Raw genomic sequence first — 22,374 nt, 5'->3', positions numbered from 1 at the left:
GCGGACACCCGTCTGTTGTGCAGATTGCATTATTGGTTTAATTGATTGGTGTGTTAATGGGGAAGAACTGATTCTGATTGATCCATTATCTTGATTTTGTTTGTACTTTGCATCATGGGTGTTGAAAGATGAATTTGAGTCTAAGAAAAACATGTGGGTTTAGTAATTATTTCTTTATATAATACATATGCAATAATATATGCACTGTTCAAAAGTTTGGTAAATGTTTCTGAAAGAAATTAATACTTTTATTCAGCAAGGATGCATTAAATTGATTAAAAGTGACAGTAAAGACATTCATATTGTTACAAAAGATTTCTGCTTCAAATCAGTGCTATTCTTTTGAACGTTCTATTCATCAAAGAATTCTGAAAAAGTCACAGTTTCCATAAAAATATGAAGCAGCATGACTGTTTTCATCAACATGAATTATTATAAAAAAGATATCAGAGCACAAATCAGCATATGATAATAATTTCTGAAGGATCGTGTGACACTGAAGACTTCAGCTTTGATCACAGAAATTAATTACATTTTAATATATATTCACATATAAAACCGTTATTTTAAATTGTAATGTTACTTCAGAATATTACTGAACAGCTTTGATGAGTATAAAAGACAAAAACTTTTTTACTTGTTTGGAGTTACGATATATGGTTTCTTTTAGATTAACCATGTTCTTGATATTTTCTTTGTGGTTCTTCAGATTAGAATATTACTTTCTGGTTCCTTAAATAAGCCGGAAATAGTAATATTGTAACTGAAAAAAGGACAGTGTCTAATGTCCATTTTACGTGCTTAGTTTACCCAAAAATGCAATTACTTGCAATAATTTATTCATATTGTCCAAAATGACTGGCTTTCTTTCTTTCTACACCATTGTACAGTAATTCACTTTGTCAGTTTGTCAAATTAGGGATTTGAGAGCTACGGCAGAGGGGAATATTTAAAAATCCAGTCTGATCCTCACATAAATCCATTGAATGATGCTTGTAATGCTGTACACAATTCATAAACTACTTGTATTATACTTTCTGTGGAGCTTCAGTCTCCATTCACTTTTACTGTATGGAAAAGAGCAGCATGAACATTCGGCTAAACATCTCCTTTTGTGTTCCACAAAAGAAAGTCAGTCATATGGGTTTGAAACGGCTAACTTCTTCTCAGCTCTCTGCAGCGGTTATCTCGAGTCTGAGTGTGTGTGAATCTCTAAGCGTCTCTTTCTGGCTTCTGTTGCAGAGATCTGTCCAGAAACCACATTCTCTCAGTGGATTCCAGCCTCTTTGATCACCTCACTGCCCTCAAGGAGCTGTAAGTGCCACGTCTCTCGTGCGTGTGTGTGTGTGTGTGTGTGTGTGTGTGTGTGTGTGTGTGTGTGTGTGCTGGAGACGCAGTCATTCATGTACGTCTGTAATGGGTGGTCTGGTGCTTGTATAATAGGTGGTCTGCTGTAAACTTGAGTGTGTTTCTTCGTGCTAAAGCAAAAAGCCTATTCGTTTCCTAATCTGCAGCTTCCTGTTCACTTTCCCCCCTCAGCTATCAGGTATAGATTAATTATATTTTCAACAATAATAATAAAGCCTCCTTTTAGATCCTTGAAATTATTCTCAACCCATTTTCTCTCCAGATTATCATTACTGGAATGCAGTTAAATACTACTATAATTACAGTTATGATTTGCTATTTAAATAAGGTATCATGACATCTTTTATTGCAGGACACTATTTTATTTTATTATGAGTTGCTGAAAAGAAAAAAGTAATATGAAATAATATATAATGACATCTTTTATTGTAGTAGGCTATTTGATTTTAATTAGTTTAATGACTGGAAAATATTTAAATTAAGTTCAATTATTATCTAAATTTTATTATTTTAAAATAGTCTTAATTAAACGCTAAAAGACAAAATCTATATGTGAAATACATTCTTTATTTTTATTATTATCAGTTTTATTAAAAATAAAATATTTTTTATGCGTAACTGAATAAGAAAATAATATTTATTAATGTATTATGACATCTATTATATGAGTAGAAATGTTATTTTAATGGCTTTAAAGATTGGATTTTTTTTTTTTTTAATTTAATAGTTTGACAGCACTACTTTATATATATATATATATATATTTTTTATTATTATTATTTTTTTTTTATGGGGAACTGAAGCAGACACACTCAGGTCTTTCAGTTTAAACAGCCTCCTGTTTGCTCTTCTCCTCAGGTATCTTCAGAGCAATCGTCTGGTCACTCTTCCTCACGGGATCTTGGACTGTGGGCCGTTAGCTGTGCTGTAAGTGTGTGTGTGGGCGGCAGTATGGTCTAGTTCCCAGACTGTTTTTGAGCTCATATGGTGAGAAAGTGTAGGCGGATCTTTCTGGAGTCTCTCCCGAACCGCAGAGTCAAACGCTGAAGAAACTGAACGGGAATCAACCGGACACACTCCACTCTTTCAGCTCAAACAAAAGCAAACTGAATAGAAAGTGAAGTCACATATCCAGACGTTTATCTTTGTTGTGTGAACAGTAACACACATGCACCTCGACTAAAGTGTTTCTAACAGACACACACACACACACACACACACACACACACACACACACACACACACACATTGTTCGTTCAATCACATGCCCATTACAACTAATTAAACGTCAATGCTTCAGGCTTTGACTGCACCATTTTCTGCTCCATTTCAGCACACACACACACACACAACTTCTGGTACACCAAAATCACTCAAGAACTTTTCCATATGCTGCTCCAACAGCTGAACAAGGAAACGATTATACTGAGAGGAAAAGAAAGAAGGAAAAAATACTGAGGCTGAGAAATAATAATATATATATAATATAAATTCACTTTTGTCTTGCAGAGATTTGAGCAACAACCAGATCACCACCATTGAGGAACGAACGTGTGATCATTTATTTAATTTAACTACGATGTGAGTATAAACACGCACATGTTTCTAATGTTGTGTTGTCAAAACTTTCAAAACTTTAAAAATAAAGCTGAATGATCTGAGCTTAAACCAGAAAACCAATCTAGATCTTAATATAGATAGTTAGTTTAGTTTAGTTTAGTTTAGTTTAGTTTAGATTACTTTACTTTACTTTAATTTACTTTACTTTACTTTACTTTACTTTACTTTACTTTACTTTACTTTAGTTCTTAATTGTGTTTGTCCATTTAACTGAAATTTCATTAAACACACAAACAAATCAACCTTTAAGACACATTCATTTATGTTTATGTTTGTTAATGCTTTAAAAGTAGTCATATAAATGGGGGAATCTTACAAAGAAATAACTTGGTCATATTAATCACAATTATATTTTCCGCGATGATGATGAAGCTTCTTTTTAGGACCATTAGGATTTATTGACATTATTTTCAGCATTATGTTTGTCTCCAGACTCTCATTACTATAAAAGTATTGAAAATATGTGTGGACACAATGCTTTTTAAATTAATTTTCTCTGGTCAACTGGGCATAACCGTGGACTGGAGGATCACAAAGGATGGGAGAGAGATAGCAAGAGGTACAAGACAAAAACATACGCTCTGTTCTAAGACCAAATTAACATATGTGACCCTGGTCCACAAAACCAGTCTTAAGTGTCAATTTTCCAAAATTGAGATTTATACATCATCTGAAATAGATAAGCTTTCCATTGATGTAGGGTTTGTTAGGATCGGACAATATTTGGCCGAGATACAACTATTTGAAAATCTGGAATCTGAGGGTGCAAAAAAATCTAAATACTGAGAAAATCACCTTTAAATTTGCACAATGCTTTTTAAATTAATTTTGCATAAAATTAATTTAGTACAAATACTATCATCATGTTTACTTACATTCGTACAATAGCAGTTTGAATATTTTATTTTATTTTATTTTATGACCTGGATAAATGGAATAATATTAAATAATATATCATGACATCCTTTATTAAAGCAACCATTTTTATTTTATTTATGGGGAAATCAATAAATTAAATAATACTACATAATATATCATGGCATCTTTAATTGCAGTAGACTTATTTGATTTGATTTTATTTTAAATTAAATGCGAATCAACCAGGTGCGCTCAAGTCTTTCAGTTCAAACAAAAGCAAATTAAATACAAAAATTAACTGGTTAAATACAGATTACTCCAATAAAAGATGTCATAATATATTATTATTTATATTACAATGTACAGTTATATTATTTATATTACAAAGTACAATTACAGGTATACTTGGTGGTAGTTTCTGAACTGAATTTAATTTCAAAGTGTGTCCAGATGATTTGTTTTACAGTTATGAGAATCTGAAGAGAAAATGTGCTTAATTGTCATGAAAAAAATGTCAGGAAATCCTAATGGTCCTAAACAGTCTATTCCTAACGTTTTAAAAATTATAATTAAGATTATAGTTAAAAAAACATTAAGATTCTTTTCCCTTTGTGATTTAATATTCACATATCAAATGATTAAATGGTCTTATCCGAATTCTATTGCCGTTTTTTTAATTCTCTAAAGCTTTATTTTCTAGTACAGCGTTCCCTCTGTGACTTTTCAAGTACTGCTTTCATACACTGATTAAAATTCCCCGGTGAACATCTTTCAGTTCCACAATAATTATAGATTAGAGTGTGTGTTGTGTTTCCTGGACTGATAAAACAGTGCGTCTGCGGTGACAGATTGCTCCGCCGCTGCTGTACCATCATTTGTGTACACGTCAAACAAAACAAGGCTTAAGTTACACCCCGGGTCTCCACGTCCTCTTTAAATTACTATCCTTATCACACATTGCTGTTTGAATAAGGGCCATGCAAAGTTTTCATCCTGTGCCGGTTTATGAAATATTCCCTCAGAGATCTGAGCTTTAACCCGTTCGTCTGCGACTGTAAGCTGGTGCGCTTGGTGAGCTGGCTGCAGGATCAGGGCGTTCGGGTGAAGCGACCCAACTCTATGCTCTGTGACCGGCCGCCCGAGGTGAAAAACCAGCCGCTGCTCAACGTCAGTGTGCACACCTGCGGTGAGTGACAGGGACACATCTCTGTGTGCAAGTATTAGCTATATGAAGTATTTAGGCCAGTTGCTTGAGCTGTTTCTGTAGTATGCAGTATTGTGCCCAAAATGAGCCCAGTGGCCTTCTGCATCTATTAAAGTGTACAGTATACAACAGAGCCGACTATATAACAGTATCACAGTTTCAAGAGCTTTGACATAGCTGTTGCTGTCTCTCTGTCTCATCTCTCAGGCCTGACGTACGCAGGCTGTCTGCAGGACGAGGAGCATGCAGCAGGCGTGGAGCTGGTCATCTTCTCCTCCTCCACTCCCGGTCCGTTCTCGCGTGAGGAATGCAACTCTAAATGCTTCCATGACAGCCAGCGCTACGGAGGTCTGGGTCAGCAGAGAGAGTGTTTGTGCAGCACCAACTCCGAGCCCAATCACATCAGCGAGTCCCAGTGTTCGGCCGCGTGCTCCGACCCGCTGGTCATGAAGGAGTGCCGCTGGACTGTGGCGCAGGATGTGTTTCAGGTTCAGATTGTTACCTTGCCCTTGACTTGATTAGTCATGTGATTACTGACACGAGGGGCACTATCATACACCCTGTGCCAGGCACAACCGAAGTGTTTTTTGCTAGTTTCAGCCTGACACAGTTATCATTTTCACGTCCAGCGCCATGTTGTTTAAATAGCAAATGCACTTGTGCCCATCTGTTCACCCAGGGGCGTGCTGGTCTGAAAAGCAGGTGTGTTCAGGCACATTGTTGGCGCTTTGCTTTTATTAGGCAACTGAAATAGACTGCGCCATTAGCAAAAGAAACTTCTTTCATAAATGTTCAACTCCAAACGTTTGAACACTAGTGTATCATAGTAGTGTGAATATGCTCTCGTCCACAGGTGAATTTCTCGGCCTCTCTTCCTTCTCGCCGTGTGTCCGTTCATTCAGAGGCTGTCCTGTCTGTCGCCTCATCTGTCTTCCCTGCCTCTTTCTCATGGGACTTCGGTGACCTTTCGCCCCGGGTTAACACCTCTACGCCCAACACCACGGCGAGGCATAAGTACGGTGTCCCGGGACGGTACCAGGCTCAGGTGAGTCTCTCCGCGGGTCACCAGGAGATCGTGGCGCAGGGGAACGTGAGCGTGGAACTGCCCCCTCGACTCGAGCTCCACTGCCCCGAACTCATAGTGGCCAATCAGAGCCTGGAGGAGGCGGTTTCTCTGGTCAACTGGGGCGGAGTGGGCATAACCGTGGACTGGAGGATCGCAAAGGATGGGAGAGAGATAGCAAGAGGTACAAGACAAAAACATACGCTCTGTTCTAAGACCAAATTTTTACAAACATTTGTGACCCTGGAGCACAAAACCAGTCGTAAGTGTCAATTTTTAATGAGGTTTGTACATCATCTGAATAGATAATCTTTCCATTGATGTATGGTTTGTTAGGATCTGACAATATTTGGCTGAGATACAACTATTTGAATATCTGGAATCTGAGGGTGCAAAAAAATCTAAATATTGAGAAAATCGCCTTTAAATTTGTCCAAATGAATTCTTAGCAATGCATATTACTAATCAAAAAATAAGTTTTGATATATTTATGGTAGGAAATTTACAAAATATCTTCATGGAACATGATCTTTACTGGTTTTGTGCTGAAGGATCATGTGACACTGAAGACTGGAGTAATGATACTGAAAAATACAAATAAATATTTTATTTATAATATAATATATAATATAATATAATATGTTTAATTATATTCAAATAGATAACAGTTATTTTCAGTTATAATAATATAATAATAAAGTAATAATATTTCCCAATATTACTGTTTTTACTGTATTTTTGATCAAGTAAATGCGGAATTTATGAGAAGAAACTTGTTATATTATATTATATTATATTATATTATATTATATTATATTATATTATATTATATTATATTATATTATATTATATTACATATTAAAATAAAGCATTAGAAATTGGTTGTTCATTCAAAAGTAGAATTTATGAGAAGAAGAGACTTGTTATATTATATTATATTATATTATATTATATTATATTATATTATATTATATTATATTATATTTTATTATATTATATTATATTATATTATATTATATTATATTATATTATATTAAATAATATTATAATAAGTATAAAGCATTAGAAATTGGTTGTTCATTCAAAAGTATCCAAACATAAAAAAGGCCATTGATTTTGTTAGTATGTTTTAGCTGAAACAATTTTTTCCCCCTGTGATTTGAGCTAAATAAAATAATAATAATATAATAATAAAACAGAATTTATGATACTGCTGTCATTGGATTTTATACTGAGCAAAATCAGTTTTAATTAGATTAATCTACTTTAATCTACAGTTTATTAGCACTGAATGAAGTACAATTCATAATAGATATTTCTCTGCAATTTTGGATTGATTTTTTTCACTATACTCATGCCATTTTAGGATTGTTATCACAAAGGATAAATGTTATATTATGTCTCAGCTGTAGCATAATGATTTGAAACACCTGAATTTTTGTCAGGAATGTGCCTTGAAATGCTGTCTGGATATGCAGCTCACTACTGTACGTACAGTCACAAAAAAAACTGGCACAATCTTGATGACACATTCTCACGGGCACAGTTATGTCACAACAGCTCAGATGTAACACGCTCTGAAATGACCATGGGACTCTCTCTTAAAATATCCTGCCTTTCATGATCTTTCAAGCCATAAGCATCCCATCTCTTACACAAAGCATGGCTGTCCCTGTCGCGATTCTCTCGTTTGTTTATCAGCCCTGCAGAGATCTGTCCATCATCGTTTGCTTTGAGAGAACAGATAAGGAGCAGCGAGAAGAAAATGGGTTGCAGAAGCAGAGGAAATCTTTACTGATTTGCTTACAGCAGGAAAAACAATGCCTAATGCAACTGACAATAGACAATAAACACGCTTATCAGCTTTTAAAACATGTTGTTGTTGACATTCGATTACATTCATCTGTCACTTGGTAGAAGCTCATGAAATTAGATGTCAATATATGAGATCATCAAAAACCACAAATGAAACTAATTCTTAATAATGAGATTTTAAAAAGATGACATTTGATACAGGTTAATGACCTATAAAATTACTTATACTACTAATAAACAGTGTTTTGTACAGTAAGATATTGGCTTTTTTTGTCATTGCACTGAAATCTCAGTGATATGTTGATATGCATTTTATGCTGATGTTTTTATATCTCTTTCAGCATATTTAGCATATAATATTTGCCCTTGTTTGTTAATGTTAATATTAATTATGAATTAATCATTGATATTTGCCGTTGTCTTATGTATTAATGAAATTGTGCATTTTCCCAATCATCCAGTTAAACTCAGCAGATTAAAATTATTTCTGAAGGATCATGTGTCACTTAAGATATTATAAATATTTTTAAAATTATTTTTAGATTGAAATTTAGAAGGTCACAATATTACAGTTTTTACTGTATTTTTAATCTAATAAATGCAGCTATGTTGAAATTTTATGTGGTTCTTCCAAAAACATATTTATTATATATTTTCAAAAAATATTATAATATATCAAAAATCTTTATTATATTATATTATATTATATTATATTATATTATATTATATTATATTATATTATATTATATTATATTATATTCTTGTTGTTTAGAATTGGAAAAGTGTTCCAAATGATATTTCTGAAGTCAAACTTTTTGGCCCTTTAGCGGAGCCGCTGTGTTTGCCAGATGCGATCCATCACGCTGACTCATCCCGCTGTTTCCTGTTGGTGTCGGAGGAAGTCAGCTGGTCAGATGCTCGGCGGAATTGCTCAGCCCGTGGAGGTGAACTCGCAGTGGTGCATTCCCAAACCGTCCGGGACCTTCTGGCCCCTCGAATCACACAGTGAGTCAGAAACTGTTAGAAACGCGTTTCAACTGTTGTTCTGAAACATCTGTAGGCATTTATTCTAAATTCAAAAATTCTAAATCCAGAATTCCAAAATCTTTTATCTTGTGACTTTGTATCGAAGGATTCCGTCTCAGATATCTTTGGATGTGTTGATTGCTTTCATGTGATTTACTCATGTGTTCAAATTCTGTCTGCAGCTGAGATGACACATTTCACCATTAAATAATATCTGACTTTATTACTTTATTTACTTATTACTTAAGTTACTTCCACTGCCAGTGCAACATTTCCCATTGAGACCTGTGCCATTTTTTGAACCCCACTCACTTTTTCTTCCCTCACACCGAGTCCTCTAGAATTTGACTCTGAAACAGCAGCAGGGCACCATGGGAAATGCCTTTTAAAGTCACTCTCAGTGCTGCCCAGTTCACGATCTGCAGCAAAAGGACTTAAAATGTGTGAGTTCCTCACAGGAACAGACAGAAAGGGCAGAACGTTCACAGCCAAAGACCAGACACAGACTTGATGAAAGTTCACACGGAGACCAAAACTTATTAGAATATTGGATGTGTGAAACCATTACAGACATACAGCAAAAAAAAAAAAATATTTTACTTGAAAAGCAAAATTATGTAAGATATTAAATCTTGCTTTTTGGGGAAAGAAAAATATCTGGCAATAAAGTAAGAAAAAAAATCTTATTTTCTCTTTTAACTAAATTTATTTTTCTTACCCCTATTTTTTTCTTGTTTTAAAGGAATATTTTTTTCATGGAAACCAATATGCAGAAATGTAGCATTCCATCACTTGCTCATCAATGGATGCTCTGCAGTAAATGGGTGCCGTCAGAATGAGTCTAAACAGCTGATCAAAACAAGTTAAAATGATGGATTTGTTTCCTACAAACACGCAGCTTTTCACTTCACTGATGGACTGGAGTGCTGTGGATTACTTGTGGATTATTGTGATGTTTTTATCAGCTGTTTGGACTCTCATTTTGACGGCACCCATTCACTGCAGAGCATCCATTGCTGAGCAAGTGATGGAATGCTACATTTCTCCAAATCTGTTCTGATGAAGAAACAAACTCATCTACATCTTGAATGGCCTGAGGAAGAGTACATTTCCAGCAAACTTTAATTTTTTTTAAGCATAAACACGCTTAATCTTGACACATTTTCAGAAACTTTTCAGACTTGATATTTAAGTTTATTTTGCTTCTGAAGTTAATGTATCTTGATTTAAAAATGTTTTGATGTTTCTACTAGAAAAAAAAACAAAAATACTGAGTAAGAAACCCATTTTTTTTTGCAATGTGTGGCCTTTGTTTCGGCATGTAATGTAATTTTCATGCACATAATGAACGTTTCTGCCTTCGTCTGCTTCATCTTGTTTGTTGTTTTCATCTTTTCTCTCTCTCTTGTTGTTTGGTCGTATATTGAGCACCTTGTCTCTGTGCACCAGGAGCGAAGAGATCCGTTAATAGCTCTTTTTGTTTTCTATAATGAAGTCTCATGTTTGCCTTCAGAGACGGAGCTGATGTTCACCTTTAATCTGTGTGTGCTCATCATCTCCCAGAGCTGAGAAATCAAGTTTTTATGTCTCTGCTGAGCATGTAAACTCTAAATCCTGGTTGGTTTTCAAAATCTGTGATCGTGAAATAATAGAAATTTATGACTTTTTCTTGGACAGAAATTCTGACCACTAAGTCTAAACACATATTGTGTTTCTTAAGTCAAATCACATTTATTTATATAGCGCTTTACACAATACGAATTGTTTCAAAGCAGCTTCACAGTAATAAGCAGTACTAATGTTGCAAAATTCATCAATTATGAAATGATTGTATTGTCTGAGTGTCACTATGTCGAATGAGCTACAGCTTTGCTGTAAGCCAGTTTTATGTCATGGTAAATGATTTCAAATTGACTGGCTCGTAAACGTCAGATTAAAAAAATAGCTCACTTGGACATGATTGGACTAAATGGGAAGTCCTTTCTGGCGGTGATTATTGTTATTGTTCATCAGCAGTGCGCAAAATGTGTAGAACCTAAATTGCACAGTTGATATTAACAATTACAACTTAATTATGACCGATTTGCTTCCTCCTGATTCTTTAATTGACTTTTCCAACTCCTGGAATCGTTTCCTACTGGTAATAATGACATTGTGGAGGTGTTCATGTGTGCTAATCATCCCGGCGAGGCCTGAAGGCAGCATTAGCTCTGATGTGGACCTGATCTTGAGCTGATAGTCAAACGTCTCTGGATTCATTAACTCTCCCTTTCCATCATTCTCCAGTCTTAAAATTACAATTCTGATATTTAGATATATTATGTTAATAAATATTTAATCTTAATATAAATTTACACTTAAGAAAGAAAACACACACACAAAAGAAACATAGATGCTTACATATTTATTTAAATATTATCATTAAATGTAATTTTTTTATGATTTTGTAGAATATTTATTTATGATTTTTTATTTAAATGTTTTCATGCATTTTTTAATCATTAAACATGATTTAAAATTATCTTTATTTATACATTCATTTAAGAGTTACAAAAAATTATAATTTGGATGATTATTGTTTATTTAATAATTAAATATTTATTCATTTTTGATATTTGTTTATTTACATTTTTAAATGAGGAGTCTAAAAGGAAAAGCATGTTCCTTCCGCACTAGTTTTAAAAAGCATCCTAGGATGCACTTCATGTCGCTGGAATCTAGACAAAGAAGGAGCTCAAATATAAGAGGTTTTTTCCCCTCACTGCATCATTACCATGCATTAATTCAGTGTTTTCACAGCTTTAAAATTATTATAAAATGTTAAAACTAGAAAAATAAGTGTCCAAACTCTCAACTTTCTTCTTTAGCGATGAAATGTTTACAGGTGTGAACACACACACACACACACACACACACACACACACACACACACACACACACACACACACACTTTGTGCTGTTACACATCTGCTGAAACACAGCTGTGGAAATACATTACACTCCAGGAGGGAGGAGTAACCAGTTCTATGTGTTAATAGTGTGTTTATCTATGCGAGTGTGTGAATGTGTGTGTGTGTGTGTGTGTGTGTGTGTGTGTGTGTGTGTGTGTGTGTGTGTGTGTGTGTGTGTGTGTGCGTGTGTTTCCTGTCTTCTGTTCCACACCCATCATTAATTTGAGGGCAGAGCTTCCATTGACCAGAGCGAGTGAGAAAGAGAGAGACAGAACAAGTGTTGGAGGAAGTATGTTTTCTATCTCTTAACCTGCTCCAGATGGACCACATACCCCAAACACACACACTCACACACACACACACACACACACACACACACAATCTTATGTAAGAACACACAAGTGAACAGACCAATTTTTATTGTTTCTTTTTTGGCACAAAGAGTCATGTTTTTGTCCCTCTCTTTTTCTCTCCTCATTATTTCTCTTTCATTTGTAGTTTTTACAGATGTGAGATGTTGGATTCAGCCCGTTAGAACCGGGCGTGTGTGTGTGTGTGTGTGTGTGTGTGTGTGTGTGTGTGTGTGTGTGGTGTAATAGGCCAGTCAGAGGCCGTGGTGTTACTACTGGTGCTCCTGGCGGGACAGTCACACTGGAACCCCTGATGACCAGACCCTCCCTCTTCATCTGTGAATATTATGCAGTTAAATAATTATGATAACAGAGAAAATGTTTGACATGGTATTTATTTATAATCTTTGTAAGATTATACATAAATAAATTATATGAAAATTATTAGTTTATGAAGATGAACGTCTTAATTCTTAAGAATGTTTCCAACCCACATTAAGTTCCTCTTAACTGCCAATTTATTTTTACTTGCCAATTATTTTTTTAATTCAATTCTTTAGAAGAATGTTCTTAAAAAATTCATCATAATTACTTAAAGTTAGGATAAACTCCAAATTGTTTTCCAAATTCCCAAGGGTTAAAAGCCTGTCATTGTATTCTAATATATCTAGATATTAATCTAGATTCTGTGTCATCAAACATTCATCCTTTTGCTAAAAACTTAGACACTAATCTTAACACTGAAAAAAATTATGAGAAAAACAGATAAGAGCAGCTTTTAATAACAGCAATTCAAAACTAAGGCAAATAGCCAAATTAAAATCTATGCTCTCGTCTAAGGATTTAGAGATAGTTACTCATGCCTTCATCACTTCCAGACTTGATTATTGCAATGCGCTTTATATGGGTCTCAAGCATTCATCGCTGAATCGCTTGCAGTGGGTCCAGAACGCAGCTGCGAGGTTGCTGACGGGTACTAAGATAAGAGAAAGTATTTCTCCATTGGTTACCGGTGCAGCATAGGATCCATTTTAAGATTTTATTATATGTGTATAAAGCATTAAATGATGTAGCCCCATCATACTTGTCCAAACTTCTCAGCTATCAGCAATCCTTTCGTTCTCTCAGATCCTCTGATAAACTTTTCTTGCATATACCTCGCTCTCGCTTGAAATTTAAGGGGGATCTCACACCTCCAGAACATTACACCAGACCCTTCCAACACCATACCTAAATCCAGCCTGAAATGTATGTTTGTGTATGTTAATGTGTTTTTGTATTGATTGTCGTGGGTATGTTTTAATTTTATTTAAGCTTTCTTTCAGTAAACAAATGCTGTTTTTAAAAGGTTGTATGTAGTATAATAACCCTGCTAGACCCATTAAAATATCAATTTGTGTATGTTAATGTGTTTTTGTATTGATTGTGTTTTGAGTCATTTCTTTTTATTCTCTTAATCTCTATGTTTTCTTCATTTGTATATGTACAGCACTTTGGCATACACTAGTTAGTTTTTAAATGTGCTATATAAATAAACTGACCTTGACCTTGTATCAAAGATAATATCAAAGATAATATTTGAGAATTCTTCAATAATCTGAACATTCTTAAGAATATCTTATGAAATTTATTGTAGAACATAATTTTTAAGAAGATTTGGTGTTTCCAAAGTCTGATGTGGTGTTATCTTAGTTTTATTTATTTATTTTTTATTAATATTTTGAATTAGTTTTTATTTTTATGTTTTCCGTTTTTTTATTTTACTTTCATTTTTGGTCATTTTGTTATGTGCAATTATTTTCTTTAAATTTTTTTGCATAGGTTTCATTTATTTTTTATTTTAGTTTTGTTTATTTTTCAGTTAGTTCCCAAAGCAAGATTTAGGATTTTTGTTTAGATTAAGATTTCATCTAATATTTATGTTTTTATTTTATTTCAGCTTTATTTCAGTAAACAAATGTGTTTTTAAAAGTTTTAGTTTAGTATAATAACCCTGCTCTAAAATGCATTAAAATATCAAAATGACTCAAATTTCGAATGATAGATCATATTGTTCAATACATTTTTGGAAAATATCATTGAGCTGTTGTCGTACGCATGACTTTATTCTGTAATTTTTGCACTGGGGCCTATTCGGTCCCACTTTCCGTCATCGTTTTCATGTCTCGTTTGAAGGCAAATGAAACTTCCAAATGATCAGCGTCCCATCGGGTTCAATAACACATCGTTAAGGCGCACATTCCTCTCGGCGGCTGCTTTATTAGGGTTATTGAAGCTCTGAACGCACTATGCATAAAACATCGCATTCGCCTTGCATTAACATCCTGTATGCATTTGAATCCAACAGGAAGCTCATGGGAAAGAAAAATCACAAGCGACATCTCTTTAAAAATCTCAGTCGCTGCTTCTGGATGGTAATGAGAATAAATGGAGAGCGAAAGCAATAGTTGGGCCGGGAGTCATAATTCTGTCATCATTTATTCACGTCATTCGGAATCTGTAGAAACAAAATAAATGGGTTCTGTTCCCCTTTTTTAATGAGCTGGTTCTTTTAGGCCCGGAAGTAGCTTTGGGGTCTGGTTTGTGATGTTGTCTGTGTTTGTGTGCACTGCAGGGAGCGCGGCGTGTGGTTGGGTTTGAGCGATCAGTACTCTCCCCGTGTCCTGCGCTGGGTGGACGGTTCGGAGGTCCTGACGGGGGAGGAGGGCACAAGGGACCGGGCCACACTGCAGCCTGGAAAAGTGTGTGTGTCACTGGACGGCAGCGGGCAGCCCAGCTCACACCCCTGCACCGCCAGACGAGCGTTTGCCTGCCAGTTCACACGCCACGGTAAACAACACCACACACACCTCTGGACTCTACAGCTGCAGTCTGCATACAATACGTACTAGCTAGTATGCATCATTTCAGTTAGTGCAGCCTAAAATAAAAAGTATTTAATCTTTTATTCAATTCATGTGCACTGTTTTCAGTGGATTTTATGTGCATCTGCACATGCATTTTTTATTGCCCATAACTTTTTGCAGTATGGATGAGGAGTGACAGCTGCTCTAATTCTTAATCACATATATTTTTTTCTTTTTTTGTCTAGATCTAGATCTCATAACGTCTACAGCTACGTCCAACTTGCATACTATATAGTATGCATAATTTAATTTGGTGCAGCACAAATGTAAAAATCTGTACTATTTTCATTTTAGGTGGATCTGTGTATAATTTTGCTAATATTGCCCACAAGCCCTCACAATATGAAGAGTGACATTTTTTGTTTACATTGTTTTTGTACATAAATGACAAAAAAAAGTCCTACTATTCGTAAAGGTTTATATAAAAGTCCAACTTTTTACTTTTTTATAATAATAAAAGTAATATTCATGTAAGCTCATGTTAAACTTAATGCAAGTGCAAACTATATTTGAGGTACAGATTATTTATATATTCAACTTATTAATATATATATATATATATATATATATATATATACACAGTATATATAAATTATTTTCAAATATTAATAATTAAAAATAATTAATTTATTACAATAATAATTAATTAATACAATTTATTAATTTATCAACTTATTAATTATTTAAAAATAAAATGATGCTTAAAATTAAAAGGACTTTGTAACAGTAATATTCTTCTTTTGTGTATTTTTTTAATCCTGTCAAGTTCATTTATGTCACATCAAGTATATGGCACTTGATAGAATCTAGATTATTTTGAAGCAGCTTCACCATGTTCTTTATATTTCTTTATGATCAGTTACAGTATAAAGTTCATTCATTTTGAAATGCTGCAAAATTCATACAATTTAAAAGTAATTCAGCTGTAAGCAGCTCTACAGATGCAGTAGTTTCATTATTCAGCTCAGTTGAATTCAAATTTTGTTTCAATGATAAGAAAAAAATTACTTAATGCACCTTTTAAACAAAATATGACATTGGGATGTGGCCTACATGTCTGATTATCTCTGAGCAAGTAAAATAAGTCTGATTGGTCAAGGTACAGTAGTAGACCTGCTCCAATCACGTCACTCAAAGCACATGATCAAAGTTCAGATTGATACGGAATGAAGTAAATCACATCTCATTTGAATTTCCACTGAAAATGACTTTGCAGCGGCCGTTGCTGCTTCGAAGGTCTGCACCATTTTAGTGCAGCAAATTCAGTGGATGAGATGAAATTCAAATGTTCAGTTCCCAAATAACAGGGTCACTAAAAAATGAAAAGCACTTTTGAATTGAAATGGCACAGATATTATGTCACGGCACGCAGTTATTCTCTTTGCACCCAGTTGAGCTTATTTCACTCGTTATTCTCTCCCTGATGTGATTTTCAGCTTTTTTCTTTTCATTCTTCAAAATACTGAACACCTCAGAACGGTGATGCACAGAAAGATCAAAACATGCACCACGGCTCAAACAGCAGTCGATTCAATCAATAACGCTGCAGCTGTGTGTTTGTGTGCTCAGCTTTTCATATGGAGAACAGTGTTTGATGTGATAACGAGTGCTGATGGGACAGAGTCTGCATGCACACTCTTCTCAGCAGGAGATAAGCGTCTGTGTTTGTCTGCAGTGTGTGTTCCTGACGCCGCTGTGTATGCGGTGGGCACCGCTGTGTTTCATTCCCACAGTCCTCTGAACAGCCCCACTGCGACACACTCCTCGGTGCCCAACACACCTGCCAGGAGCGTCGAGGTAAACACACACACACACACACCTCCACCAGAACTATAGAGCTTAAAAGAGGTTTTTAAATAACTGTAGATAGGGTCTTGTGTTTTTTTACCAGGAGAAATTCTAAGAATTCAATCAAATTATAAAGGTTTTATTGTAATGTTATAGGAAGCCTATTTGGGTATTGTTTGTTTCTTTTGGTGTAAAATTCAATCAATCAATCAATCAATCAATCAATCGCTCCATTTATATACATAAGGTTATTGTATTTTTAAAAAAATATACTTTATTTGTATTTTTACCATGAATCTTAGAAATACAGTCATATTTAAAGACTGACTTAAAGATCTTATATACTGTAGTTTTTTTTATTGTTGTAAAAAGTCTATTTGTATCGTGCAATAAAATGCAAATTCAATAAATAAATAATCATACATACTTCAAAAAAATTATTTGTATTTTCACAAATTAAAATGCAAAAAAAAAATTATTATAAATAAGTAAATAAATTATATTGCAAATATAAATGTTATATTATAAAATTTTTACAATATTTTCATTTATATTTTCATTCAGAAGTTAATCAAAGTAAAAAGTAAAAAATATTAAAAATATTATAAAGTAATATAAATATTAAAAATATAATATTACATATGTATGTGAAGTAAATATTTATTTATAGTATGTATGTGTATGTGTGTATGTACTGTGTATATTTATAATGTTTATATAAATACATAGAGTATATACATTTTTAATATTTACATGTATATACAGTACATTTATATATTTATATTCTTACATTTTATATTAAACAAATATATTTAATATATAAACAATACATATTTTTCTTAAATATATACATGCATGTGTTTGTATTTATATATACATAATAAATATAAACAGTGCACACATAAATTATGTAAACAAAAACTTTTATTTTGGATGCGATTAATCGTTTGACAGCACTAGTACATACATATTTATTTATTTATTTTAAAAATTAACTGTATTCATATTTCCTCTCAGACAAATTCTAGGAATTGAATCAAATTTAAAGATCTTAAATACGTTTTAGTGTAATGTTGTATGACAATCCGAAATATGTGTAAAAAAAAAAAGGTGTAAAATACAATAAAAAATAATTATTAATAACTTTTTTTGAAATAAACTTTATAATTTTGTATCTTCACCAGGACAAATTCTGTGACTTTAATCAAATTAAAAGATCATGTATTCATTAGAATGCATCATTATATCATTAGAAAGAAATGTTGTATGAAGCCATTTGTTTAATCTTTTTGTTGTGTTCTGATATTTTTTGATGTAAAAATACAATTAAAATACAAACATAATTCTGTTGACTTATCAGTGTAGTGCTCTTCGGCTCTTTTTGTACTTTTAAATGAAACTGTTTTTGGTTTAGGATGTATAAAATAATTATGAATATGTGATTTTGTTTTCTTTCGCTTCTGTACAGAAATGTACACCAGCTTGGACAGACATTGTGGTGATTCATGTATGATCTGTGCTGAGCTTTGGTTTGGTGATGTTGACATGTTTACCTGTGTGTGTGTGTGTGTGTGTGTGTGTGCGCGCGTGTGTGTGTGTGTGTGCGCGTGTGTGCGTGCTCGCAGCTGCTGCTGTTCCCTGGACTGAGTTTTGTGAACGCGGGGCGTCTGTCGTCTCTGGAGCTGATCACACACTCTCTGAGCGCAAACACTCAGCTGCGCTTTCAGGTGTACAGACCGTACTGCCAGAGATTCACACACAAGCTGCTGCCAGGTACAGCACACACACACACACACACACACACACACACACACACACACACACTAACGTCATCTGAATGAGGACATACTCTACACTAGAAACAAAACTTTTAAATTCAGAAGTACTTAAAAAATATTTATAATTCTTCATAAACAAACAAAAAACAATAAAATTAATAAAAAATACAGTAAAACAGTAAAATTGTGAAATATTATTATGATTTAAAATAACTGTTTTCTATGTGAACATATTGTAAAATGTAATTTATTCCTGTGATGTAAAGCTGAATTTTCAGCATCATTACTCCAGTCTTCAGTGTCACATGATCCTTCAGAAATCATTCTAATATACTGATTTGATGCTCAAGACATTTCCGATTATTATCAATGTTCAAATAGTTGTGCTGCTTCATATTTTTGTGAAAACATATTTTGACACATTTTTTAAGATCCCTTGATGAATAGGAAAATCAAAAGAACAGCATTTATTTGAAACAGAAATCTTTTGTAACATTATAAATGTCTTAACTGTCACTTTTGATCAATTTAATGCATCCTTGCTGAATAAAAGTAGTCATTTCTTTAAAAAGAAAAGAAAGAAAGAAGGAAGGAAAGAAAGAAAGAGAAATAAATCTCACCAACCCCTAACTTTTACTGGTAGTGTTCTACAGACTTGTATTGTTCTTAGTGAAGTCAGTTACTATAAGCTAACCCAAAAAAAAATAAAACCAACTTTAATTAGCATCAGAGTATTTCTCCTTCACAAACTCTAGGTTACTCTGTCCAGTTACCTCAGATGTTGCTTCAACTATCACATGAGCATTTATCTTTCAAAATATTGTCATTGTCTGCATCATAACTTGCATCAAGGGAAACACTGTGTTGAAATATTCATGACTTCTTAATGAAATGGTTTGGTCTCTTCCTCCTCACACACAGCTATCACAGCACTTTCCTTTGAGGAGTCGTGAGTATTAATGCGCAGTGTTGCCCGTTGTCATGGTAACAGGCTTGTTTGATGACTTGGCTGCTTGCCGTGCAAGAACAGACTGGCAGCCGGAGCTCAGAGATGAACAAACAAACAAACAAACACATGCATACGCAGCTCTAGTACACGAAAGGAGATCATAACTGTACTTTGAAATGAAATCAGATGTTCTCGGAGGACCGGAGTTTTCTTTGTGTCTTTGTGTCGATTGTGTTTGCACACCAGGTGAACTAATAGACAACCTCCAGACACATAACGACATGCTGGAAGTTCAACTATCGATCTGTTCAATCAGGCTGCTGAAAAAAATAGTCAAGTCAAGTCAAGTCTGCTTTATTGTCAATTCTTCCACATGTACAGTACATACATACAGAGAATCGAAATTGCGTTACTCTCAGACCCCCGGTGCATACAGATAACACTAACAGTAGAGCCTAAAATCTAGATCAAATATAAAATATAAGATAAAATAGTCAAGTGAGCAGTGATTGTTCAGAGAAGATGTGCTTCTAGGGTTTAATAATTTAACGATGAAGATACATAAACTATTTTTTTTTATTTATATAGATTCAAAGTTTGTTCGCTGAATTATAGCTAAAAAACTTTGACAAACAAAAAAGTACCACTAAATCTTATAGAGGATGTAGATCTAAAATCTTTAATTTTTTTTTAAATACAGCATTAATATGTCCATTTTTTATATACTGCAAATTGTATTAATATATTTAATAAAATAAAACAATATATTGAATAAAATATGAAAGATTTTAGAGATGTGTATTTAGTGCAAATCAGATTATTTCAAAAGAACACAATTTGTGGATGTTATAAAGTGAGTATATATAAATATGAATATATATAATTTGGGATTTTCCTTAGCTGTCAGTTATAATCATCAAAATTAAAAGAAATAAACATTTGAAATATATCAGTCTGTGTGTAATGAATATATATATTATATACAAGTTTCACTTTTTGAATGTACTGTAATTCAGTGAAATTCAGTGAAATAAATCAATTTTTTTGATGATATACTAATTATATGACCAGCACCTGTATATATATATAAAATAAATATTTTTTATTACATCAATGGTTTAAATTAAAAAATATACATGTTGTATATACAAATTGTGTTCTTTTAAAATAATTTTGTTTCATTTTTTTCATTTTTATTTAATTTTTCTTATGATAAACTAATTAATTTGGACACTGTTTTAGGTTGCGGTGACCTCTGCGCCCCCATCACTGTCTGTCAGGCCCCGGATGAGTGGATCAACAACACCTCCATCCCACCAGCAGCCACAGCGTGTCCAGCGGGACGTCAGTACTGTCTGTACGCTGAGCGCTGTCTGCCCTTGGCCAGCCCGTGTCATCCCGGGGCTTGTGTGAACTGTTCTGGGTTCAGTCCTCTGCCTGCGGGCACACAGTACCCAGATTACAGACTCGTCGGGGAGGTGCTGATCTCCATACCGGCCGGACCACCATCCAACATCCTGGTGAGTTTGACAACCAGACTGGATTTCATCTGAAATCTTAACACCTACTTGAGAATGAAGAATTTCTCAAAAACAGCCAGGAACATACTTTTTATTTAAGAATAAAGAAATGAACATGTCTGTATCATGATTTCCTTCCAAAATCAAAAGAAAAAAATATTTTATTTTGTGAAAGGCAAAAAAAGGTCTGTTTTAGGAAAATTAAGATTCTTTTTCCATTGTAACATTATTTTTGACAATTAAACCTATATTTTCCCAAAACTTGCATTATTGTAATCTAAAAAAATCTTACTTAACAGTAAACTGAAATTATTAAAAATTGTTTTGGCTAATTGAAATAAATCTGAAATAAAATATAAATATTAAATGAATTATATGAAAAAAATTTAACTTAAAAAACTTTAAAAAATTTGAAATGTTGCCATGACAACTGACTAAAATAAAAAATACTTAAAAACTTTAAAATACTTAAAAAATGAAATAAAGCTAAATATTAGAAATAAATAAAAAATCACTCAACAACATTTCTCAAAAACTTAAACCAAAATTAAAAAGAAAACTGAAAATATAAAATTAAAAATATTAATAAATACTATAATAGTATATAATCCTAAAATAGCTGATTCTCATTACATTAATGTGAAAGAAAATATATTTATATTTATAGGAATATAGTATTTATTAAATTTCATTATTGAAAATGAAAATGTGACTAATTTTTGCAATGCAAATAATCTTCTAAAATCCTTTCTAATAATAGGTTATGCAAATTATATTATGTTATTCTTTATGCAATATATAGTTTCTTGTTTGTTTTTCCTGTGTGAAATATGGATCTTGACGGGTTTTATAAGACTCAACCACTGACTGTCGTGATTCTCTTCTGATAAATCTGGATCATAGACCATGCGTCCAGCACGCTTGAGCTTCGGGATGAAATGCCAGAGCACTGAGCTTTTAATGAGAGGTTGAGTGTGTGTGTGGGCCTGCAGGTCGTCTGCTTCACCCTCCTTCAGTGCGTTCTTTCTAAACGGAGCATTCGAAGAGTAAATGCGGGGCGGCTCAGAATGTCCTCAAGTGATGTTCAGATCACAGTTAATTATTTCCACTCGCTCTCTGCTGCCTGAAACCAAGTCCTTATAATGACCCTCAGTCTGTCTCATAAAGAGGTACATTAC

General features: G+C 33.7%; 1 protein-coding gene across 1 annotated transcript in view; it reads left to right on the top strand.

The window, feature by feature from the left end:
* LOC109080669 (polycystin-1-like) overlaps positions 1–22,374 on the top strand; it is an 86,128-nt gene that overhangs the window by 15,766 nt on the left and 47,988 nt on the right. Inside the window, 11 exon segments of the mRNA XM_042717349.1 lie at positions 1,243–1,314; positions 2,227–2,295; positions 2,878–2,949; positions 4,869–5,032; positions 5,258–5,538; positions 5,904–6,297; positions 8,756–8,933; positions 14,870–15,084; positions 16,837–16,958; positions 18,575–18,722; positions 20,919–21,196. Of these exon segments, the coding sequence (XP_042573283.1) occupies positions 1,243–1,314; positions 2,227–2,295; positions 2,878–2,949; positions 4,869–5,032; positions 5,258–5,538; positions 5,904–6,297; positions 8,756–8,933; positions 14,870–15,084; positions 16,837–16,958; positions 18,575–18,722; positions 20,919–21,196 (1,993 nt within the window).

Source organism: Cyprinus carpio, chromosome B1 (genome assembly GCF_018340385.1).
Source record: "Cyprinus carpio isolate SPL01 chromosome B1, ASM1834038v1, whole genome shotgun sequence".
In the NCBI taxonomy this organism is placed as follows: Eukaryota; Metazoa; Chordata; class Actinopteri; order Cypriniformes; family Cyprinidae; genus Cyprinus; species Cyprinus carpio.
The sequence above is the reverse complement of the archived record's forward strand: the minus strand, read 5'-3'. Positions and strand labels throughout refer to the sequence as shown.